Source organism: Tachypleus tridentatus, chromosome 4 (assembly GCF_004210375.1).
Source record: "Tachypleus tridentatus isolate NWPU-2018 chromosome 4, ASM421037v1, whole genome shotgun sequence".
NCBI classification, from domain to species: domain Eukaryota; kingdom Metazoa; phylum Arthropoda; class Merostomata; order Xiphosura; family Limulidae; genus Tachypleus; species Tachypleus tridentatus.
In genome coordinates, this window is record NC_134828.1 from 26,736,015 (window position 1) to 26,757,121 (window position 21,107).

At 33.6% G+C, this 21,107-nt stretch overlaps 1 protein-coding gene across 9 annotated transcripts in view; it reads right to left on the bottom strand.

Annotated features, from left to right (window-relative positions):
- The window catches only part of LOC143248730 (tyrosine-protein phosphatase Lar-like), a 242,986-nt gene that overhangs the window by 74,706 nt on the left and 147,173 nt on the right, over positions 1-21,107 (bottom strand). For 8 of the 9 annotated variants that reach the window (XM_076497397.1, XM_076497396.1, XM_076497401.1 and 5 more), the window contains 3 exons: positions 16,968-17,252; positions 2,548-2,730; positions 1,402-1,512 (listed from right to left, as the gene is read on the bottom strand). In XM_076497397.1, the coding sequence (XP_076353512.1) occupies positions 1,402-1,512; positions 2,548-2,730; positions 16,968-17,252 (579 nt within the window). Of the gene's footprint in view, positions 1-1,401; positions 1,513-2,547; positions 2,731-3,251; positions 3,460-16,967; positions 17,253-21,107 lie in introns of those variants that run through there. The other variant, XM_076497405.1, reaches the window with a different exon arrangement.

Consider the following 21,107-nt stretch of genomic DNA (forward strand, 5'->3'; position numbering starts at 1 on the left):
CACCCATCTTTAAATTCGTTTCCAGCACTAAGATATATGGTTTACCTATACTTAGTGAAGTACTTTTCGTGGCAAAAAGGGCCTATTAATGAAAACAAAATTATTTGCTGAAGGTTCTTTTTAAGAAAAAACAAAAACAAAATAAGATGGGCATGCTTTTCTTACAAAAAAACATTAAAAGATCTCTTGTAAAGATTGTGTTCATGAGTGAAATAGCTCATTAGTAAATTATGGTACTCTTTTTGCAGTTGTGAATGACTACTATACCCATATATAGGTAGAACAGAATATATTTAGCCAGAATTTGCACAGTTTCTTTCTGCAGGTGTTATACACTTAGTACTCTTTACATACAAATTGTGATTAGTCTTGGGCTTACATTAATCCTCATTTTGGGCTAAGGTTACATATCATAGTGTCTAATTCAAACTTGTACTTGTTTGGTCATGTTTCTGCGTATTCACTCCTGTGGGACATAGTGTAGCAGAATTATAAAGGTTCTTGTGGAGTTTTTACAAGTGATGAACATATAATGCGAGGCTTATTTGTCGAAGGTAATAGAGAATTGTGAGATACAACCATTAGGCCTAAAACATTATCTTTTGTCCTGTGAAAACATATTATTTCTTAGCAGTTATCATGGTTTCTATGATGGTAAGATAGAAAACACTCAGTATGATGGTGCAGACCCAAGCATGTCTTCATTTCCAAAGTGTTGTGCAAGTAATAAATATTTTTCTTATTTTATACAAGTGTTTGAGTCTTCAACACCAGTTTTATTTTTATTCTGTCATTAGTAAACTTTCATGGCCAATACTTCATATATACTTGCTGGACATTAAGAAATAACAATCCCAAACTGCCAATATCATTCTCCTTAGGAGCTTAAAAAGTTCCCAGTTATTCTCTAGCGATAATTTTTATGGTGGACAAAAATATCCTGTTTTTAAACAAATAGTTTAATTTTGAACAAAGTTACAACAATGCAGTATCCCACATATACAAAATTAATAGTTTATAACAAACAAAAAACATCAATACAAAATTAATCAGAGTTATAATGACATCTGATGCCAAAAACACAAAGACAATTAAAAGTATTACAAGATTAAAAGTGCATGTTTTGGATTAATGAAATACAGGGAGGTGTATGGGGAATAATCAGATATTCCAAAAATTAGAATAATACATTTTAAGTTTTTCCACAGATTGAAAATGAAAAAAAGATTATTTCATTAACAACATAACGTTTCAGAATTTTGATAATTAATCACAAATATATTTAGACATTCAAAAAATTTTGAATACAACAACAACAAAATGATGTTAAATAATACTTTTGTCATTACAGAAGTAAACTTCATACAAACAGTTCTAATTATCTATCATCATAACACTCACCTCTAACATAAAGAGATGCCCTTTTAGAGATGCCTGTACCAATAGCGTTCTCAGCAACGCATTCGTAGTCGCCATTATCTTCATCTTCAGCATACTTAATCTGCAAAGAACCTGTTGAATCAAAGCAAATTTACACTGAATAAAACTCTATGTACATATGAAGGATTCATCATTTCATTATTATTCATTTATTTCTATCGAGTGATGAAGAACTGACCAGATGCTGACTTTATGAGAAGATACCAGCAAAGAAATGAAATATAAAACTGAATATTAGCCTGTATGAGAAGGTTATAGTTACATGGAATTTTTGGCATAATTTGAACATTTTTTTGTTTTTGAAAACTTAATAAAAATTAGTTATTCAAAGTTGAGTATTTACTACTTGTGTGTTCCTGAGAAAATTAGTTTTACAAATTTATGAACAACATGTTAAGCCTATTAAAGAAGTGAATTCATTTATTCGAGTGGGCTAAATAAACGCTTCAAACTTAAATATTTTATGCCTTATTGATGATGTTAACTACGTCAGCAATACTAGTGAAATGTACAGCTTCATTACTTAGTTAAAGTCCTGGTGACTGTTATCTACACTAGTGAAACGTAAAGCTTTGTTAATTAAAGTCTTGGTAATGTTAACTGTGTTACTGACACTAGTGAAATGTAAAGCTTTATTACTTAGTTAAAATCCTGGTGATGCTAACTGTTATCTACACTAGTGAAACATAAAGCTTTGTTAGTTAAAGTCTTGGTAATGTTAACTGTGTTACTGACACTAGTGAAACATAAAGCTTCATTAATTAATTAAGATATATGTTTCCTTCAGGTGTGTTAAATTCACTTGTACAAAAATTCTGACTAATCAGACATAACCTTCAAACCGATCTGAATTACTGAACTAACAGTTTTGTCATATAGTAAAAAAATTTAACAGTCTTAGTTGACACTTCACACTTTACATAAGAAGAAGAGGGGGGAACTCAAACAGGATGTGGGGAATGGAGTTAGGGCCAGAAAAGTCTTGCCAGTTGGTTACAGTTGTGAATCCAGGTTCAAATCTCAATTATTTTAGAAATTTTGCTGTTTGTAACACAGCTAAATAAATAAATATAGGTTTTAGTTAAAGCAATACTGATGGGTATCTACCTCCATGAATCAGTTGCAATCTTGGGTCATCCAGTTTTACAGGTACAAAATCTTTCAACCAAAAGATGTCCGGTTGAGGGGTTCCCGTGGCTTGACAGGGTAATAAAGCATCACGACCTCTTTCAACTCCTTGCAATGAGGGTTCAACTGTAAACTTTGGAAAGCCTAGAGGTATTTGATCTTCTGGAAAAGATGAATACATACACATACATTATCTTTAAAAAAATCTTCCTATTTATTCTAAAGTAGGAAAAAGTGGTATCAAATATTATCAGCTTTCAACACCAAGAAAAATAAAAACTATAAAATACACACATGAGACGAATGTTGGCTTTCAATGCTTCGTAAACAAATCCCTGACAGGTAAGTTTTACACTCTAGTAGATGTGGAAATAGTTGCTTTCTTCTACTATGTACGGGTGCATACTCACAAAACAGGTTAGTTTTATACTGTAATAGATGTGGAAACAGTTGCTTTCTTCTGCTGGGTACAGGTATATAAAACATAAAAACATCGTACACTGTAATAAAGTCACTGTCCTTTCTGTACATATTTGAAAGTAAATTTTCGATACAGCTTAGAGAATTAAAATCTGTGCCTAAATTTATAGTTTTATAATGATTTTCTGTCGCACTATGATCATTGCAAAAGCTCCACACATTTTATGGCTAACACGAGAGAAGGAATAAAAAAACATGAACACCTTGGTTCTTTATCTGGTTCCCAGTTCTCCATTTTAGCAACACTCGATAACGGTAATCAGGTGCCGACATAAGGCTATAAATGAACTAGACCGTTACATGTAAGCATCATAGAGTAATAAATTGGTTGTAGGGAACATTTTTTTTCTCGGCCAATCCCTACGTATTAAACACTAATACTGTAATTCTCGAAAAGTGCAACAGTATTACTATCGTATTATCGTTATGGGTAAGGCACCTTTGTTACTAGCGTATTATGTTATGTGCACCTGTGTAACTACCGTATCATCGTTACGTGAAGCTGTGTCACTTCCGTATTTTTCGTTAATGTGAACCGCAATTACTAATGTGTTTTTTTGTTAGGAACACATGAGTTACTAAAGCATTTTAGTAATGAGTAGCTGTATTACCTCAAATAAAAACTTTGTCTAATTCATAGGCCATAGGTCATTTATTTTAAAATAAAAATTCAAACGATGATGCATCTAACAGATAATAACGAAACTTTCCAAAAGCACTTTAAACTGGCGAGAAAACAACGAGATGGCTGTAGTGTTTACGGTTTTGACTATCATTTCTTCAGACATTGTGGAACCAGCTTGAATGGTTACATCAAACAGTGTATGTACGATAGAAAACTGATGTGTTTAAAGACTTGGATTAGCTTGTTTCCATCAACATTACATAAATTATCAACAGAATAAACAGAATGTTTACCAGAACACACTTTGTCAATCTATTTTATATACAAATTACTACGGTTTTCACGAGTCTTTGTTTACTCCGAATGAATGAAGTTTTATACTGTCATCAAACAAGATCTCTATTCTAATAACTCATGAGTACCGGGCATGAAACGTTAAAGTTAGATGACCACACGTAAAACGCTAAACCTACAGGACCAAGTGCGAAGCGTTTAAAGAGCAGTATTGAACGCAAAACGTTAAAGCTACAATACCAAACGTGAAACGTTAAAATTACAGTACTGAACGTTACAGGTGAAACGTGAAACATTAAAACTACAAAACCGATTTCAAACCACACTGCGTCAAGTCTTTGTCGTGTGTAGTGTAACTTTATGTATTTCACACGATTTTGAAATGTAACCAAGCACTCATGTAGTTATGTTAAGATTATCTTCTGGGTCATAATCACGTGCTCGTTACGAAATATGGACAAACACTTCAATCTTCAGACTGCGTAACATGAACAAACGAAGGTTCAACTCTTTAGAGAGTGTAGGATGAACTGAAAAAATGCCATCGAGTATTTAGGAGTCATATGAGCAAATCAGTCTTCTCTGAAACTAAAGATAAAATCTCTAAGGAAGTGTCACGTGAACAGATCAGTTGAAATTCAAACTCTACAGGAAGGTTCATGTAAATTAAATAAAGATGAAAATGTGAGTGGAAGGATCCACGATTCTGGAAGTGTTGCAGAAATCAAACAAACACTTTTCATGTTACAATAAGTGTCCCACCAACAAAACCAACATAATTAATCAGCGAATCAGTTACACTAACCAGAATTATTTTTGATTTGGTTTAAAAACAATTATTTGAATAATTATTACCGATAATTACTTGTTTAAAATCATCTACTCTATTAACATTTTGAAATAAATTGCAAATTAAGTGTCAAGCGAATAAAATCTAAGGCTTTTATACTAAGTAGAAGAGTATGTATATTGTTTAATATTATAAAACTGAATATTATATTAATATAGTGATTAGCTCAAACGAAACAGTGTAGAACGAGTTTTGACTTATGGTATGTTTGATTAGAACACGTTTTTTAATGCTTTGTCAACTAATAAAAGTTGAAATAAAATACAAATATAAAATAATCTTTTTATATTGCCTTCCAAAACTAAAGATAAGAATGTTCAGCCAGTCCATCTGTAGCTCCACGTGCTTCTAATGTACGTCTTGACAGTTTACCCTGGGGACTCAGTCGTAAAGCTGCGCTACTTCTAGCCGTTACAGTCATTGGCTGAGATCTTGAATAATTCATGTTCTAGACTCGACAGTTTCATACCTTTACATCAGATAAACGAATGGTTCTGGATGGCAGTATACAATGATGATTGTATGCTCGTTTGTGTTTTAACATTTCATGGTTGACAATGCAATAAAAACGTGTTCTCATCAAACATACTACAGGTCAAAACTCGTTCTCCACTGGTTCGTTCAGATGAAGCACTGTATACATACTCTTCTACTTAGTATAAAAGTCTTAGATTTTATTCGCTTGACACTTAATATGCAATTTATTTCAAAATGTTAATAGAGTAGATGATTTGAAACAAGTAATTATCGGTAATAATTATTCAAATAATTGTTTTTAAACCAAATCAAAAATAATTCTGGTTTGTGTAACTGATTCGCTGATTAATTATGTTGGTTTTGTTGGTGGGACACTTATTGTAACATGAAAAGTGTTTGTTTGATTTCTGCAACACTTCCAGAATCGTGGATCCTTCCACTCACATTTTCATCTTTATTTAATTTACATGAACCTTCCTGTAGAGTTTGAATTTCAACTGATCTGTTCACGTGACACTTCCTTAGAGATTTTATCTTTAGTTTCAGAGAAGACTGATTTGCTCATATGACTCCTTCTAAATACTCGATGGCGTTTTCTCAGTTCATCCTACAGTCTCTAAAGAGTTGAACCTTCGTTTGTTCATGTTACGCAGTCTGAAGATTGAAGTGTTTATCCATATTTAGTAACGAACACGTGATTTTTAAGACTTAGCATATAATTTTCGCACGTAGCATAAGCGCCGAAAGACCACGACACATGTTACACATGAGTGCTTGGTGTACATATCAAAATCGCTTCTCATATTTGAGACTGCATTACGGATGTCAATAACGCAGCGTTATTTGAAACATCTAGTTCAAAATTGTCTATCTGCTTCTTGGATTTACTCATGATGAAATTAGTAAGGAGACTGTGAGAAACATGGTCATGTTTATATTATTTCTTGTTTTATAAAGTATGGAGAATCAATGATGAGAACATCATTGCTGGTGGAAACATCCTGAAATGTTAGATGATATTTTGATATTTGGTGAGTTGGGGAGAGGGGAAGAGAATATATTATAAATCCCTGTGGAAAACAAATTCACGTGTTTCATTATGTTACTAAATCTTTAAAGAAGTGTCACATTAGTTCAATAAACGAAGATCAAATCTATAAGAAAATGTCAGATCAGTTGAAGTTCAAACACTATCGGAAGTTTATGTCAATGGAATAACTAAAGAACGATCATTAATGAGATGTCAATAACGGTGTTAGGGTGTTTTATAGGTGTGAAGTCAATCCTGTTTGGGTGTTTTATATGTGTGAAGTCACTCCTGTTTCGGTGTTTTATAGGTGTGAAGTCACTCCTGTTTGGGTGTTTTATAGGTGTGAAGTCACTCCTGTTTGGGTGTTTTATAGGTGTAAAGTCACTCCTGCTGAGAACCACAGAGACGGTACTAATCTGGTTACTTTTGTGGGAGTATTCATGGATACGGTATTAAGTTGGATGCTTTAGTTACAGTATAATGAATTCGATATGAAGCTGGTTGCTTTAGTTAAAGTATCACTGATACGGTATTAAGTTGGTTGCTTTAATTACAGTACCATGGATACGGTATTAAGTTGGATGCTTTAGTTATATTATCATGAATACGGTATTAAGTTGATTGCTTTAGTTAAAATATCATTGATACGGTATTATGATGGATGCTTTAGTTAAAGTATCACGGATACGGTATTAAACTGGATGCTTTAATTACAGTACCATGGATACGATATTAAATTGTTGCTATATTAAAGTATCATGAATTCGATATGAAGCTGGTTGCTTTAGTTAAATTATCATGAATTCGATATGAAGCTGGTTGCTTTAGTTAAAGTATCATGAATTCGATATGAAGCCGGTTGCTTTAGTTACATTATCATGAATTCCATATGAAGCTGGTTGCTTTCGTTAAATTATCATAGATACGGTATTAAGTTGGTTGCGTTAGTTGAAGTATCACTGATACGGTATTAAGTTGATTGCTTTAGTTAAAGTATCATCGATACGGTATTAAGTTGGATGCTTTAGTTAAATTATCATGGATACCGTATTAAGTTGGATGCTTTAAGTACAGTATCATGGATACGGTATTAAGTTGGATGCTTTAATTACAGTATCACGGATACGGTATTAAGTTGGATGCTTTAGTTAAAGTATCATGGATATGGTATTAAGTTGGATGCTTTTGTTAAAGTATCATGGAATACAGTATTAAGTTGGATGCTTTAGTTACAGTATAATGAATTCGATATGAAGCTGGTTGCTTTAGTTAAAGTATCACTGATACGGTATTAAGTTGGTTGCTTTAATAACAGTACCATGGATACGGTATTAAGTTGGATGCTTTAGTTAAATTATCATGAATATGATATGAAGCCGGATGCTTTAGTTAAAGTATCATGAATTCGATATGAAGCTGGTTGCTTTAGTTAAAGTATCACTGATACGGTATTCAGTTGATTGCTTTAGTTAAAGTATCATCGATATGGTATTATGTTGGATGCTTTAGTTAAAGTATCACTGATACGGTATTAAGTTGAATGCTTTAATTACAGTATCACGGATACGGTATGAAATTGGATGCTTTAATTACAGTATCACGGATACGGTATTAAGTTAGATGCTTTAGTTAAAGTATCATGGATACGGTATTAATTTGGATGCTTTTGTTAAAGTATCATGGAATACGGTATTAAGTTGATTGCTTTAGTTAAAGTATTATGAATTCGATATGAAGCTGGTTGCTTTCGTTAAATTATCATAGATACGGTATTAAGTTGGTTGCTTTAGTTGAAGTATCACTGATACGGTATTAAGTTGATTGCTTTAGTTAAAGTATCATCGATACGGTATTAAGTTGGATGCTTTAGTTAAATTATCATGGATACCGTATTAAGTTGGATGCTTTAAGTACAGTATCATGGATACGGTATTAAGTTGGATGCTTTAATTACAGTATCACGGATACGGTATTAAGTTGGATGCTATAATTACAGTACCATGGATACGGTATTAAGTTGGATGCTTTTGTTAAAGTATCATGGAATACAGTATTAAGTTGGATGCTTTAGTTACAGTATAATGAATTCGATATGAAGCTGGTTGCTTTAGTTAAAGTATCACTGATACGGTATTAAGTTGGTTGCTTTAATAACAGTACCATGGATACGGTATTAAGTTGGATGCTTTAGTTAAATTATCATGAATTCGATATGAAGCTGCTTGCTTTAGTTAAAGTATCATGTATTCGATATGAAGCTGGTTATTTAAGTTAAAGTATCACTGATACGGTATTCAGTTGATTCCTTTAGTTAAAGTATCATCGATATGGTATTATGTTGGATGCTTTAATTAAATTATCATGGTTACGGTATGAAGCTGGTTGCTTTCGTTAAGTTATCATGAATTCGATATGAAGCTGGTTGCTTTCGTTAAATTATCATGGATACGGTATTAAGTTGGTTGCTTTAACTACAGTACCATGGATACGGTATTAAGTTGATTGCTTTAGTTAAAGTATCATCGATATGGTATTATGCTGGATGCTTTAGTTAAAGTATCACTGACACGGTATTAAGTTGGATGCTTTAGTTAAAGTATCATGGATACGGTATTAAGTTGGATGCTTTTGTTAAAGTATCATGGAATACGGTATTAAGTTGGATGCTTTAGTTACAGTATAATGAATTCGATATGAAGCTGGTTGCTTTAGTTAAAGTATCACTGATACGGTATTAAGTTGGTTGCTTTAATTACAGTACCATGGATACGGTATTAAGTTGGATGCTTTAGTTAAATTATCATGAATTTGATATGAAGCTGGTTGCTTTCGTTAAATTATCATGGATACGGTATTAAGTTGGTTGCTTTAGTTAAAGTATCACTGATACGGTATTAAGTTGATTGCTTTAGTTAAAGTATCATCGATACGGTATTAAGTTGGATGCTTTAGTTAAATTATCATGGATACGGTATTAAGTTGGATGCTTTAAGTACAGTATCACGGATACAGTATTAAGTTGGATGCTTTAATTACAGTATCACGGATACGGTATTAAGTTGGATGCTTTAATTACAGTACCATGGATACGGTATTAAGTTGGATGCTTTAGTTAAATTATCATGAAAACGGTATTAAGTTGATTGCTTTAGTTAAATTATCATGAAAACGGTATTAAGTTGATTGCTTTAGTTAAAGTATCATTGATACGGTATTAAGTTGGATGCTTTAGTTAAATTATCATGGATACGGTATTAAGTTGGTTGCTTTAGTTAAAGTATCACTGATACGGTATTAAGTTGATTGATTTAGTTAAAATATAATGGATACGGTATTAAATTGGATGCTTTAATTACAGTACCATGGATACGGTATTAAGTTGGATGCTTTAGTTAAAGTATCATGAATTCGATATGAAGCTGCTTGCTTTAGTTAAAGTATCACTGATACGGTATTATGTTGATTGCTTTAGTTAAAGTATCACTGATACGGTATTAAGTTGAATGCTTTAGTTAAAGTATCACTGATACGGTATTAAGTTGATTGCTTTAGTTAAAGCATCATCGATATGGTATTATGTTGGATGCTTTAGTTAAAGTATTATGAATTCGATATGAAGCTGGTTGCTTTAGTTAAATTATCATGGATACGGTATTAAATTGGATGCTTTAATTAAATTATCATGGATACGGTATTAAATTGGATGCTTTAATTACAGTACCATGAATACGGTATTAAGTTGGATGCTTTAGTTAAAGTATCATGAATTCGATATGAAGCTGCTTGCTTTAGTTAAAGTTTCATGAATTCGATATGAAGCTGGTTGCTTTAGTTAAATTATCATGAATTCGATATGAAGCTGGTTGCTTTAGTTAAAGTATCACTGATACGGTATTAAGTTGGTTGCTTTAATTACAGTACCATGGATACGGTATTAAGTTGGATGCTTTAGTTAAATTATCATGAATAGGGTATTAAGTTGATTGCTTTAGTTAAAGTATCATTGATACGGTATTAAGTTGGATGCTTTTGTTAAATTATCATGGATACGTTATTAAGTTGGTTGCTTTAGTTAAAGTATCACTGATACGGTATTAAGTTGAATGCTTTAGTTAAAGTATCACGGATACGGTTTTAAATTGGATGCTTTAATTACAGTACCATGGATACGGTATTAAATTGGATGCTTTAGTTAAAGTATCATGAATTCGATATGAAGCTGCTTGCTTTAGTTAAAGTATCATGAATTCGATATGAAGCTGGTTGCTTAAGTTAAAGTATCACTGATACGGTATTAAGTTGATTGCTTTAGTTAAAGTATCATCGATACGGTATTAAGTTGGATGCTTTAGTTAAATTATCATGGATACCGTATTAAGTTGATTGCTTTAGTTAAAATATCATTGATACGGTATTATGATGGATGCTTTAGTTAAAGTTTCACTGATACGGTATTAAGTTGAATGCTTTAATTACAGTATCACGGATACGGTATTAAACTGGATGCTTTAATTACAGTACCATGGATACGATATTAAATTGTTGCTATATTAAAATATCATGAATTCGATATGAAGCTGGTTGCTTTAGTTAAATTATCATGAATTCGATATGAAGCTGGTTGCTTTAGTTAAAGTATCATGAATTCGATATGAAGCTGGTTGCTTTAGTTACATTATCATGAATTCCATATGAAGCTGGTTGCTTTCGTTAAATTATCATAGATACGGTATTAAGTTGGTTGCTTTAGTTGAAGTATCACTGATACGGTATTAAGTTGATTGCTTTAGTTAAAGTATCATCGATACGGTATTAAGTTGGATGCTTTAGTTAAATTATCATGGATACCGTATTAAGTTGGATGCTATAATTACAGTACCATGGATACGGTATTAAGTTGGATGCTTTAGTTAAAGTAACATGGATATGGTATTAAGTTGGATGCTTTTGTTAAAGTATCATGGAATACAGTATTAAGTTGGATGCTTTAGTTACAGTATAATGAATTCGATATGAAGCTGGTTGCTTTAGTTAAAGTATCACTGATACGGTATTAAGTTGGTTGCTTTAATAACAGTACCATGGATACGGTATTAAGTTGGATGCTTTAGTTAAATTATCATGAATTCGATATGAAGCTGCTTGCTTTAGTTAAAGTATCATGAATTCGATATGGAGCTGGTTGCTTAAGTTAAAGTATCACTGATACGGTATTCAGTTGATTGCTTTAGTTAAAGTATCATCGATATGGTATTATGTTGGATGCTTTAGTTAAAGTATCACTGATACGGTATTAAGTTGAATGCTTTAATTACAGTATCACGGATACGGTATTAAATTGGATGCTTTAATTACAGTATCACGGATACGGTATTAAGTTAGATGCTTTAGTTAAAGTATCATGGATACGGTATTAATTTGGATGCTTTTGTTAAAGTATCATAGAATACGGTATTAAGTTGATTGCTTTAGTTAAAGTATTATGAATTCGATATGAAGCTGGTTGCTTTCGTTAAATTATCATAGATACGGTATTAAGTTGGTTGCTTTAGTTGAAGTATCACTGATACGGTATTAAGTTGATTGCTTTAGTTAAAGTATCATCGATACGGTATTAAGTTGGATGCTTTAGTTAAATTATCATGGATACCGTATTAAGTTGGATGCTTTAGTTAAATTATCATGGATACCGTATTAAGTTGGATGCTATAATTACAGTACCATGGATACGGTATTAAGTTGGATGCTTTAGTTAAAGTATCATGGATATGGTATTAAGTTGGATGCTTTTGTTAAAGTATCATGGAATACAGTATTAAGTTGATGCTTTAGTTACAGTATAATGAATTCGATATGAAGCTGGTTGCTTTAGTTAAAGTATCACTGATACGGTATTAAGTTGGTTGCTTTAATAACAGTACCATGGATACGGTATTAAGTTGGATGCTTTAGTTAAATTATCATGAATTCGATATGAAGCTGCTTGCTTTAGTTAAAGTATCATGAATTCGATATGAAGCTGGTTGCTTAAGTTAAAGTATCACTGATACGGTATTAAGTTGATTGTTTTAGTTAAAGTATCATCGATATGGTATTATGTTGGATGCTTTAGTTAAAGTATCACTGATACGGTATTAAGTTGAATGCTTTAATTACAGTATCACGGATACGGTATTAAATTGAATGCTTTAATTACAGTATCACGGATACGGTATTAAATTGATGCTTTAATTACAGATCACGGATACGCTATTGTTAGATGCTTTAGTTAAAGTATCATGGATACGGTATTAATTTGGATGCTTTTGTTAAAGTATCATAGAATACGGTATTAAGTTGATTGCTTTAGTTAAAATATTATGAATTCGATATGAAGCTGGTTGCTTTAGTTAAAGTATCACTGATACGGTATTAAGTTGATTGCTTTAGTTAAAGTATCACTGATACGGTATTAAGTTGATTGCTTTAGTTAAAGTATCATCGATACGGTATTAAGTTGGATGCTTTAGTTAAAGTATCACTGATACGGTATTAAGTTGAATGCTTTAGTTAAAGTATCACTGATACGGTATTAAGTTGATGCTTTAATTACAGTATCACGGATACGGTATTAAGTTGGATGCTTTAGTTAAAGTATCATGAATACGGTATTAAGTTGGATGCTTTTGTTAAAGTATACGGTATCATGGATGCTTTTGTTATATCATGGAATAATTGAGTTGGATGCTTTAGTTACAGTATAATGAATTCGATATGAAGCTGGTTGCTTTAGTTAAAGTATCACTGATACGGTATTAAGTTGGTTGCTTTAATAACAGTACCATGGATACGGTATTAAGTTGGATGCTTTAGTTAAATTATCATGAATTCGATATGAAGCTGCTTGCTTTAGTTAAATTATCATGAATTCGATATGAAGCTGGTTATTTACGGTTAAAGTATCACTGATACGGTATTAAGTTGATTGCTTTAGTTAAAGTATCATCGATATGGTATTATGTTGGATGCTTTAATTAAATTATCATGGTTACGGTATGAAGCTGGTTGCTTTCGTTAAGTTATCATGAATTCGATATGAAGCTGGTTGCTTTCGTTAAATTATCATGGATACGGTATTAAGTTGGTTGCTTTAGTTAAAGTATCATCGATACGGTATTAAGTTGGATGCTTTAGTTAAAGTATCATGGATACGGTATTAAGTTGGATGCTTTTGTTAAAGTATCATGGAATACGGTATTAAGTTGGATGCTTTAGTTAAAGTATCATGGATACGGTATTAAGTTGGATGCTTTAATTACAGTACCATGGATACGGTATTAAGTTGGATGCTTTAGTTAAATTATCATGAAAACGGTATTAAGTTGATTGCTTTAGTTAAAGTATCATTGATACGGTATTAAGTTGGATGCTTTAGTTAAATTATCATGGATACGGTATTAAGTTGGTTGCTTTAGTTAAAGTATCACTGATACGGTATTAAGTTGATTGATTTAGTTAAAATATAATGGATACGGTATTAAATTGGATGCTTTAATTACAGTACCATGGATACGGTATTAAGTTGGATGCTTTAGTTAAAGTATCATGAATTCGATATGAAGCTGCTTGCTTTAGTTAAAGTATCACTGATACGGTATTATGTTGATTGCTTTAGTTAAAGTATCACTGATACGGTATTAAGTTGAATGCTTTAGTTAAAGTATCACTGATACGGTATTAAGTTGATTGCTTTAGTTAAAGTATCATCGATATGGTATTATGTTGGATGCTTTAGTTAAAGTATTATGAATTCGATATGAAGCTGGTTGCTTTAGTTAAATTATCATGGATACGGTATTAAATTGGATGCTTTAATTAAATTATCATGGATACGGTATTAAATTGGATGCTTTAATTAAATTATCATGAATACGGTATTAAATTGGATGCTTTAATTACAGTACCATGGATACGGTATTAAGTTGGATGCTTTAGTTAAATTATCATGAATAGATTAAGTTGATTGCTTTAGTTAAAGTATATTAAGTTGTTGCTTTGTTAAATTATCATGGATACGGTATTAAGTTGGTTGCTTTAGTTAAAGTATGATACGGTATTAAGTTGATTGATTTAGTTAAAGTATCATGGATACGGTATTAAATTGGATGCTTTAATTACAGTACCATGGATACGGTATTAAGTTGGATGCTTTAGTTAAAGTATCATGAATTCGATATGAAGCTGGTTGCTTAAGTTAAAGTATCACTGATACGGTATAAAGTTGATTGCTTTAGTTAAAGTATCATCGATATGGTATTATGTTGGATGCTTTAGTTAAATTATCATGGTTACGGTATTAAGTTGGTTGTTTTAGTTAAAGTATCACTGATACGGTATTAAGTTGGATGCTTTAGTTAAAGTATCACTGATACGGTATTAAGTTGAATGCTTTAGTTAAAGTATCACGGATACGGTTTTAAATTGGATGCTTTAATTACAGTACCATGGATACGGTATTAAATTGGATGCTTTAGTTAAAGTATCATGAATTCGATATGAAGCTGGTTGCTTAAGTTAAAGTATCACTGATACGGTATTAAGTTGATTCCTTTAGTTAAAGTATCACTTATACGGTATTAAGTTGAATGCTTTAATTACAGTATCACGGATACGGTATTAAGTTGGATGCTTTAGTTAAAGTATCACTGATACGGTATTAAGTTGAATGCTTTAATTACAGTATCACGGATACGGTATTAAGTTGGATTCTTTTGTTAAGGTATCATGGAATACGGTATTAAGTTGATTGCTTTAGTTAAAGTATTATGAATTCGATATGAAGCTGGTTGCTTTCGTTAAATTATCATGGATACGGTATTAAGTTGGTTGCTTTAGTTAAAGTATCACTGTTACGGTATTATGTTGATTGCTTTAGTTAAAGTATCACTGATACGGTATTAAGTTGAATGCTTTAATTACAGTATCACGGATACGGTATTAAATTTGATGCTTTAATTACAGTATCACGGATACGTTATTAAGTTACTTTAGTTAAAGCATCATGGATACGGTATTAATTTGGATGCTTTGGTATTAGAATACGTTATTAAGTTGATTGCTTTAGTTAAAGTATTATGAATTCGATATGAAGCTGGTTGCTTTAGTTAAAGTATCACTGATACGGTATTAAGTTGATTGCTTTAGTTAAAGTATCATGGATACGGTATTAATTTGGATGCTTTAATTACAGTATCATGGATACGATATGAAGCTGGTAGCTTTAACTGCAGTACCATAGATACGGTATTAAATTGGTTGCTTTAATTACAGTGCCATGGATACGGTATTAAGTTGGATGCTTTAATTACAATATCATGGATATAGTATTAAGATGGTTGTTTACTGGATAAGGTATAGAGAGCTGGGGTTTTAAATTAGTATGTGAATATTTAAGTCGAGACCGTATTAAAAGCGATTCAGTGTGAAGCCTAACACTCATAAGTGCACTGCTTAGATCGACCTGTTGTTGCCATGGCAACGGAGCCTCGTTATTCCTCCTATCCCACAGGTATACCTGACGACTTAATCACAACAGTTTTAACATTCATCTCAAAATGATTTATATTTCCAAGACTGGGTTTAATTTCTACAGCTGGTAATAAAGTTTACCACATCATGACGCAGAGACACGTTAATACTTTATTTCAGGCATGTTACTGCTTTGGAAGACTCAGGCGCACTGATCCCGAACCTAATTAAGATGTATAGCACACAAGAGTGCTTGGTGCACCAATACGCATGCACACGCGCACACATACATACATTATTTAGAAACCTGGAAAGAGAGAAAGATAGAGTGAGAGTGGGTACGCTTGCGTTAACTTCTAAGTGTAACTCTCTCATCAACAGTTATTCACGTATAGTTATTTATCCTTACTAGGTAAATGGTATCTTTATTCACCGATAGAGGACCTGTTATTACTACAGAGACTTATGAGATCAGCCACAAAATCTTTTACATATGCCTAATTCTTAAAACAACAACAACAACAACAAAACACAATGATTAAAATTAAGGCACTGATTAAAACAAAAATAAAAATTCTGAAAGTAGAAAGAAAATTATCTGAGCCATAAAGAAATTGGTTGGTTGCACTACAGTTATCGAAACTCGATATTTAGCTTGATAAGCCGTCTGGCTTACTGCTGAGCCCTCAGAGACATGGGAACTTTAGGCATAGATCAGGATAGTTTAAGGATGGAAGACTATTTAATAATCAGGCTTATCTACCATAATCAGATCCCTATAATGTTTCTTCAGGAGTCTCTCACTGATGGGATTAGCAGCAATTCTGAGGGCTTATGCTGCTAGTAATCAGGTTTTGATATCCGTGTTGGGCAGAGCCCAGATAACCCTTTCTGCTTCAATATAAACAAAAGCCTTTCTCTGACTCATTATTTTATATTTCGTTAACCATTTTTTCACTTAACTTCGTTTTCTGAAATTTCTGTTGTAAAACGACTGAGGTTTTAACCCTAAAAATGTTAGTGGATTACTTGTAGGACTAACGTTACTTGGAAGTTTCGTATTATTCTCACTACTTGCTTTAACAATCAACTCTATCCGATTTCTTCCGTCTTCAGTTATAAACAGCGGAGCTTACTTGACAAGACATTGAGCTTGGCTTTAGCAAACACTGGCAGCCCAACTCCATTCTCTGCCACACATTCGTACGTAGCAACATCGAGGTCTTTCCGGACAGGTTCAATGCGGAGCACCGAGCCATTCGGCATGTCCTGGACAGCATATCTGGCAGTGACCAGTCTCCGGCCATTCTTCCGCCATTCTATCACGGGTTTAGGGTTACCCAAGACGGTGCAGGTGAAGCTTGCAACGCCGCCACTAATCACCGTCTGGTTATGAGGCGCCCTTTCGATTTTCGGTGGATCTGTGAAACAAAACAAAGCAGAGGGATTAGCTGAGATTAAATGCACGAAAATCTCTGAATGTTGCATACATAAATACGAAGAAGATAACATTTCATAATATCCTCCTTTCTGGTGGTAGAATAAATAATACGATAATTGTTCTTAACATTCTAATCAACGTGTATTAATAGATGTAGCACCCCTTTATTTCTTCGATGTCACAAAATATATAAGAATAATTTAGCCTTCAGTACAACATGCACACACCATCGTTCTCAACTACACCGCTAGGGGAACAAATGGTATGTTAAACACCCGACTGAAAGATGTCGCTTCGTAATCTGCTAGGAATATGGAACGAAGATAATAATTAACACCCACAATCTTGCGACTTCCGAATAACACATAGAAAGTTATCCGGAACCCCCAGTACGGCTTCCAAAAAAGGTGTAGGGATTGTATCTGAGAACGGCTAGTATGGGTATTAACACTTTTACTGATATGGAGAGAAGAACTTACCAGTAAAAGTGTTAACACACATACCATCCGTTCTGAGATACATTTTTATTTCAAGTGGGTTTCTCGTCATCAAGGTGTAGGAATTGTGTGACCTACCTTGAGTGAGATGTAAGGATTACGTTATCTGGGTAACGCTACTCTTATAGGAATCTCTTATGACGCGTGTTCTTTAGAATAAGTCGTATTTTCTCCACCTCTTGTAACTACTACTTAACACTGAAGTTGTTTTAACTATAACTTAGAACAATCCTCAGAGAACAATAATAAGCCTAATATGACGTCAGCTTTAGGAATCACATGACTTGGAAACACGCTATTGTTAATTTCACGTAGGTTTATCATGTGAATGAAATAAATGACTTTATTCACCGAAGCTTATGCTAATCACGCACAATTAACTCATATTCTCACTGTGGATTTACGTTTCGGAAATGAAAACAGCTCGATGTTATATTTAGGGAACCTCCGGTGTCACGTGCTGGGAATTTTCCATTCCAGTGTTGTGTAAACCTCAATACTGGAAGAGGGGAAACCTGTCACGAAATTTCAACTAAAAGATTTCTTGTGTGAACCACAGATACACAGATGAAAAGATGCTTCATTCCACACATACGTGGCTTGTAAATGTGTTTACTTTCGTACAGCCGTGGCCCAGCCCATATTCTATAAATGTGTTCACTTTCGTACAGCCGTGGCCCATATTCTATAAATGTGTTTACTTTCATACAGCCGTGGCCCATATTCTATAAATGTGTTCACTTTCATACAGCCGTGGCCCATATTCTATAAATGTGTTTACTTTCATACAGCCGTGGCCCGATATTCTATAAATGTGTTTACTTTCATACAGCCGTGGCCCGTTTTCTATAAATGTGTTTACTTTCATACAACCATGGCCCGTTTTCTATAAATGTGTTTACTTTCATACAACCATGGCCCGTCTTCAGTAAATGTGTTTACTTTCATACAGCCGTGGCCCGTTTCTATAATTGTGTTTACTTTCATACAGCCGTGGCCCGTTTCTATAAATGTGTTTACTTTCATCCAGCTGTAACCCGTCTTCAGTAAATGTGTCTGTTTACTTTCATACAACCATGGCCCGTCTTCAGTAAATGTGTTTACTTTCGTACAGCCATGGTCCGTCTTCTGTTAATATTTTGTACAGCCATATTAGCTGTAGTTTCTCTTCTGGAAACATGTCCATTTCAAAGCCTTAGAGATGATATGTGTTTGATATATTAGTTCTGTAACATTATTTTATACGTGAATTAAGTAAAACGTACAAACTTGCATCAGAAATGAGAAAAGTTAGTGAGCTAAATAATACTTTTCAAGCTATTAAACTCCAAGTATTCCAGAATGCGGAGTTCCTGTACTGATGAACTTTCTTGATGGCTAACTTGAACATCTATTGTAGTAATTATACAAAACGCTTCTACAGGTGAATCCAAGGGTAAACACTCTCTTGATTACTACTTTCTTTGATAACATCGATGTCTAGACTCGGTTTTGTCGGTGTGCCCTTTTATATTAACGTGATTAGTAGCGAGTTACACGGCAATGAAAACCCGATATCCTGTACAGACATATACCTAAAAGACATTTGCCGACGACGATTTAATGATGAAAATTGCCCTGTGAGTAAAAACTCTTGATAAGAATGATAACACACGTGTGTGTTCCAGAACTGTCCAGGCACGTGAATTCAAATTGAGCACTTATGAAGTGTCGAAAATACGTATACTGAAATCGAGTACTAAATGATTTAAATTAGACATCCTCTACCGGGATAAAACTTACGTATTTGAAACCGCATTCGAATTATTAAGCGCGGTCTCATGTAAAAAACTAGGGTGTCTCAAGCGAAACCTTAAAACCGGTTTCAGAACAAATGATTCTTAAATTATTTTTGATATACCGTTAAGCATTTACTGTGTTTGTTGTTCTAGGGATATTTGTACAACTAACTATAATACTACTGGCCATTCGTGTCCAGTTTTAACCCATTAGGACCGTATTTTTACACCCGCTCCCTTGATTATCAGTACCTTACTAAATATTTCCAAACCAGATTCTCTGGTTCCTAATACCTTACCAGAAAATCGTAAACCAGTTCCCTTGGTTTCGAGTACCTTACCACACATTTCTAAACACCTCTCTTGATTACCAGTATTTTCTAAAGTAGCTCCTTTGGTTTCGAGTACCTTACCAGGGATTTTAAAGCTGTTCGTTTGCTATTCAGAGCCTCACTCAGAGTAATGACACGAATAAGATGGTGATGAATGTTGTACAGAGACCGTTCAGTCTTATGTTAACGAATCACGTCCCACAGAGCGGTTTTTAAGTGAGCCAAAGATACCATATGATTGACACGTTTATATTACAGTTATCTCAAGAGAGTCTTAAAGCTTGGTACAACGATAACGTTTTGATATATAATATGTTACCTGTATTTATAACGTTTAAAACCTCCAAGAACAAAACTATGAACTGTTTCTACCCTTAATGAACCACCATATCATTACCACTTGTTTACTGAAAGTTAGAAAAATTATAGTGACCAGTATCCGAAAATATGAAGGTTTAAAATAAACTTTTCCTCCATTATATAGTTTTACACAATTAGTGGAAATATAATCTTCATAATAAGCTAAATGTTCACATTCGACGGAAATTCACATTTTCACATCTGACGCTACATAACATGCTGGTTTAGACTTCAGGGTTGGATTCTAGTTGTATAATGAATCCATGTCTTATCCTGCCGTCTGAAAACATTTATCTAAGCAAAAAAAATATTATCCTATATTATCAAGCCACGTGTTTCATCTTATCGCGTGAAAATATGTCTGTCCTTTTGTGTGAACACTTGCTCTATCCGTTACGTGGCAGGAAAAGTTTTGCTTTGAATTACGCACAAAGCTACTCGAGGGCTATCTGCGCCAGCCGTCCCTAATTTAGCAGTGTAAGACTAGAGGGAAGGCAGCTAGTCATCACCACCCACTGCCATCTCTTGGACTACTCTTTTATCAACGAACAGTGGGATTGACCGTCGAATTATAACGCCCCACGGGTGAAAGGGTGAGCATGTTTAGTGTGACGGGGATTCGAACCCAAGACCCTCAGATTACGAGTCCGGTGCCTTAACCACCTGGTCATGCCGGGCCTAACAGTAAAAGGTCTTTGTGTCTATGAACATACCGTTCACCCACACAAGCCTAGTAAACCACGTTAACTGAATTCGAAAAGAAGGGGGCATTATGAATTTCTTACGAATGTGAATATTTAACATGAACGTGATAAAACAGCTTGAAAGACAGCACACCGCGGGTAGAAATACGAAACGGCATTGGTGT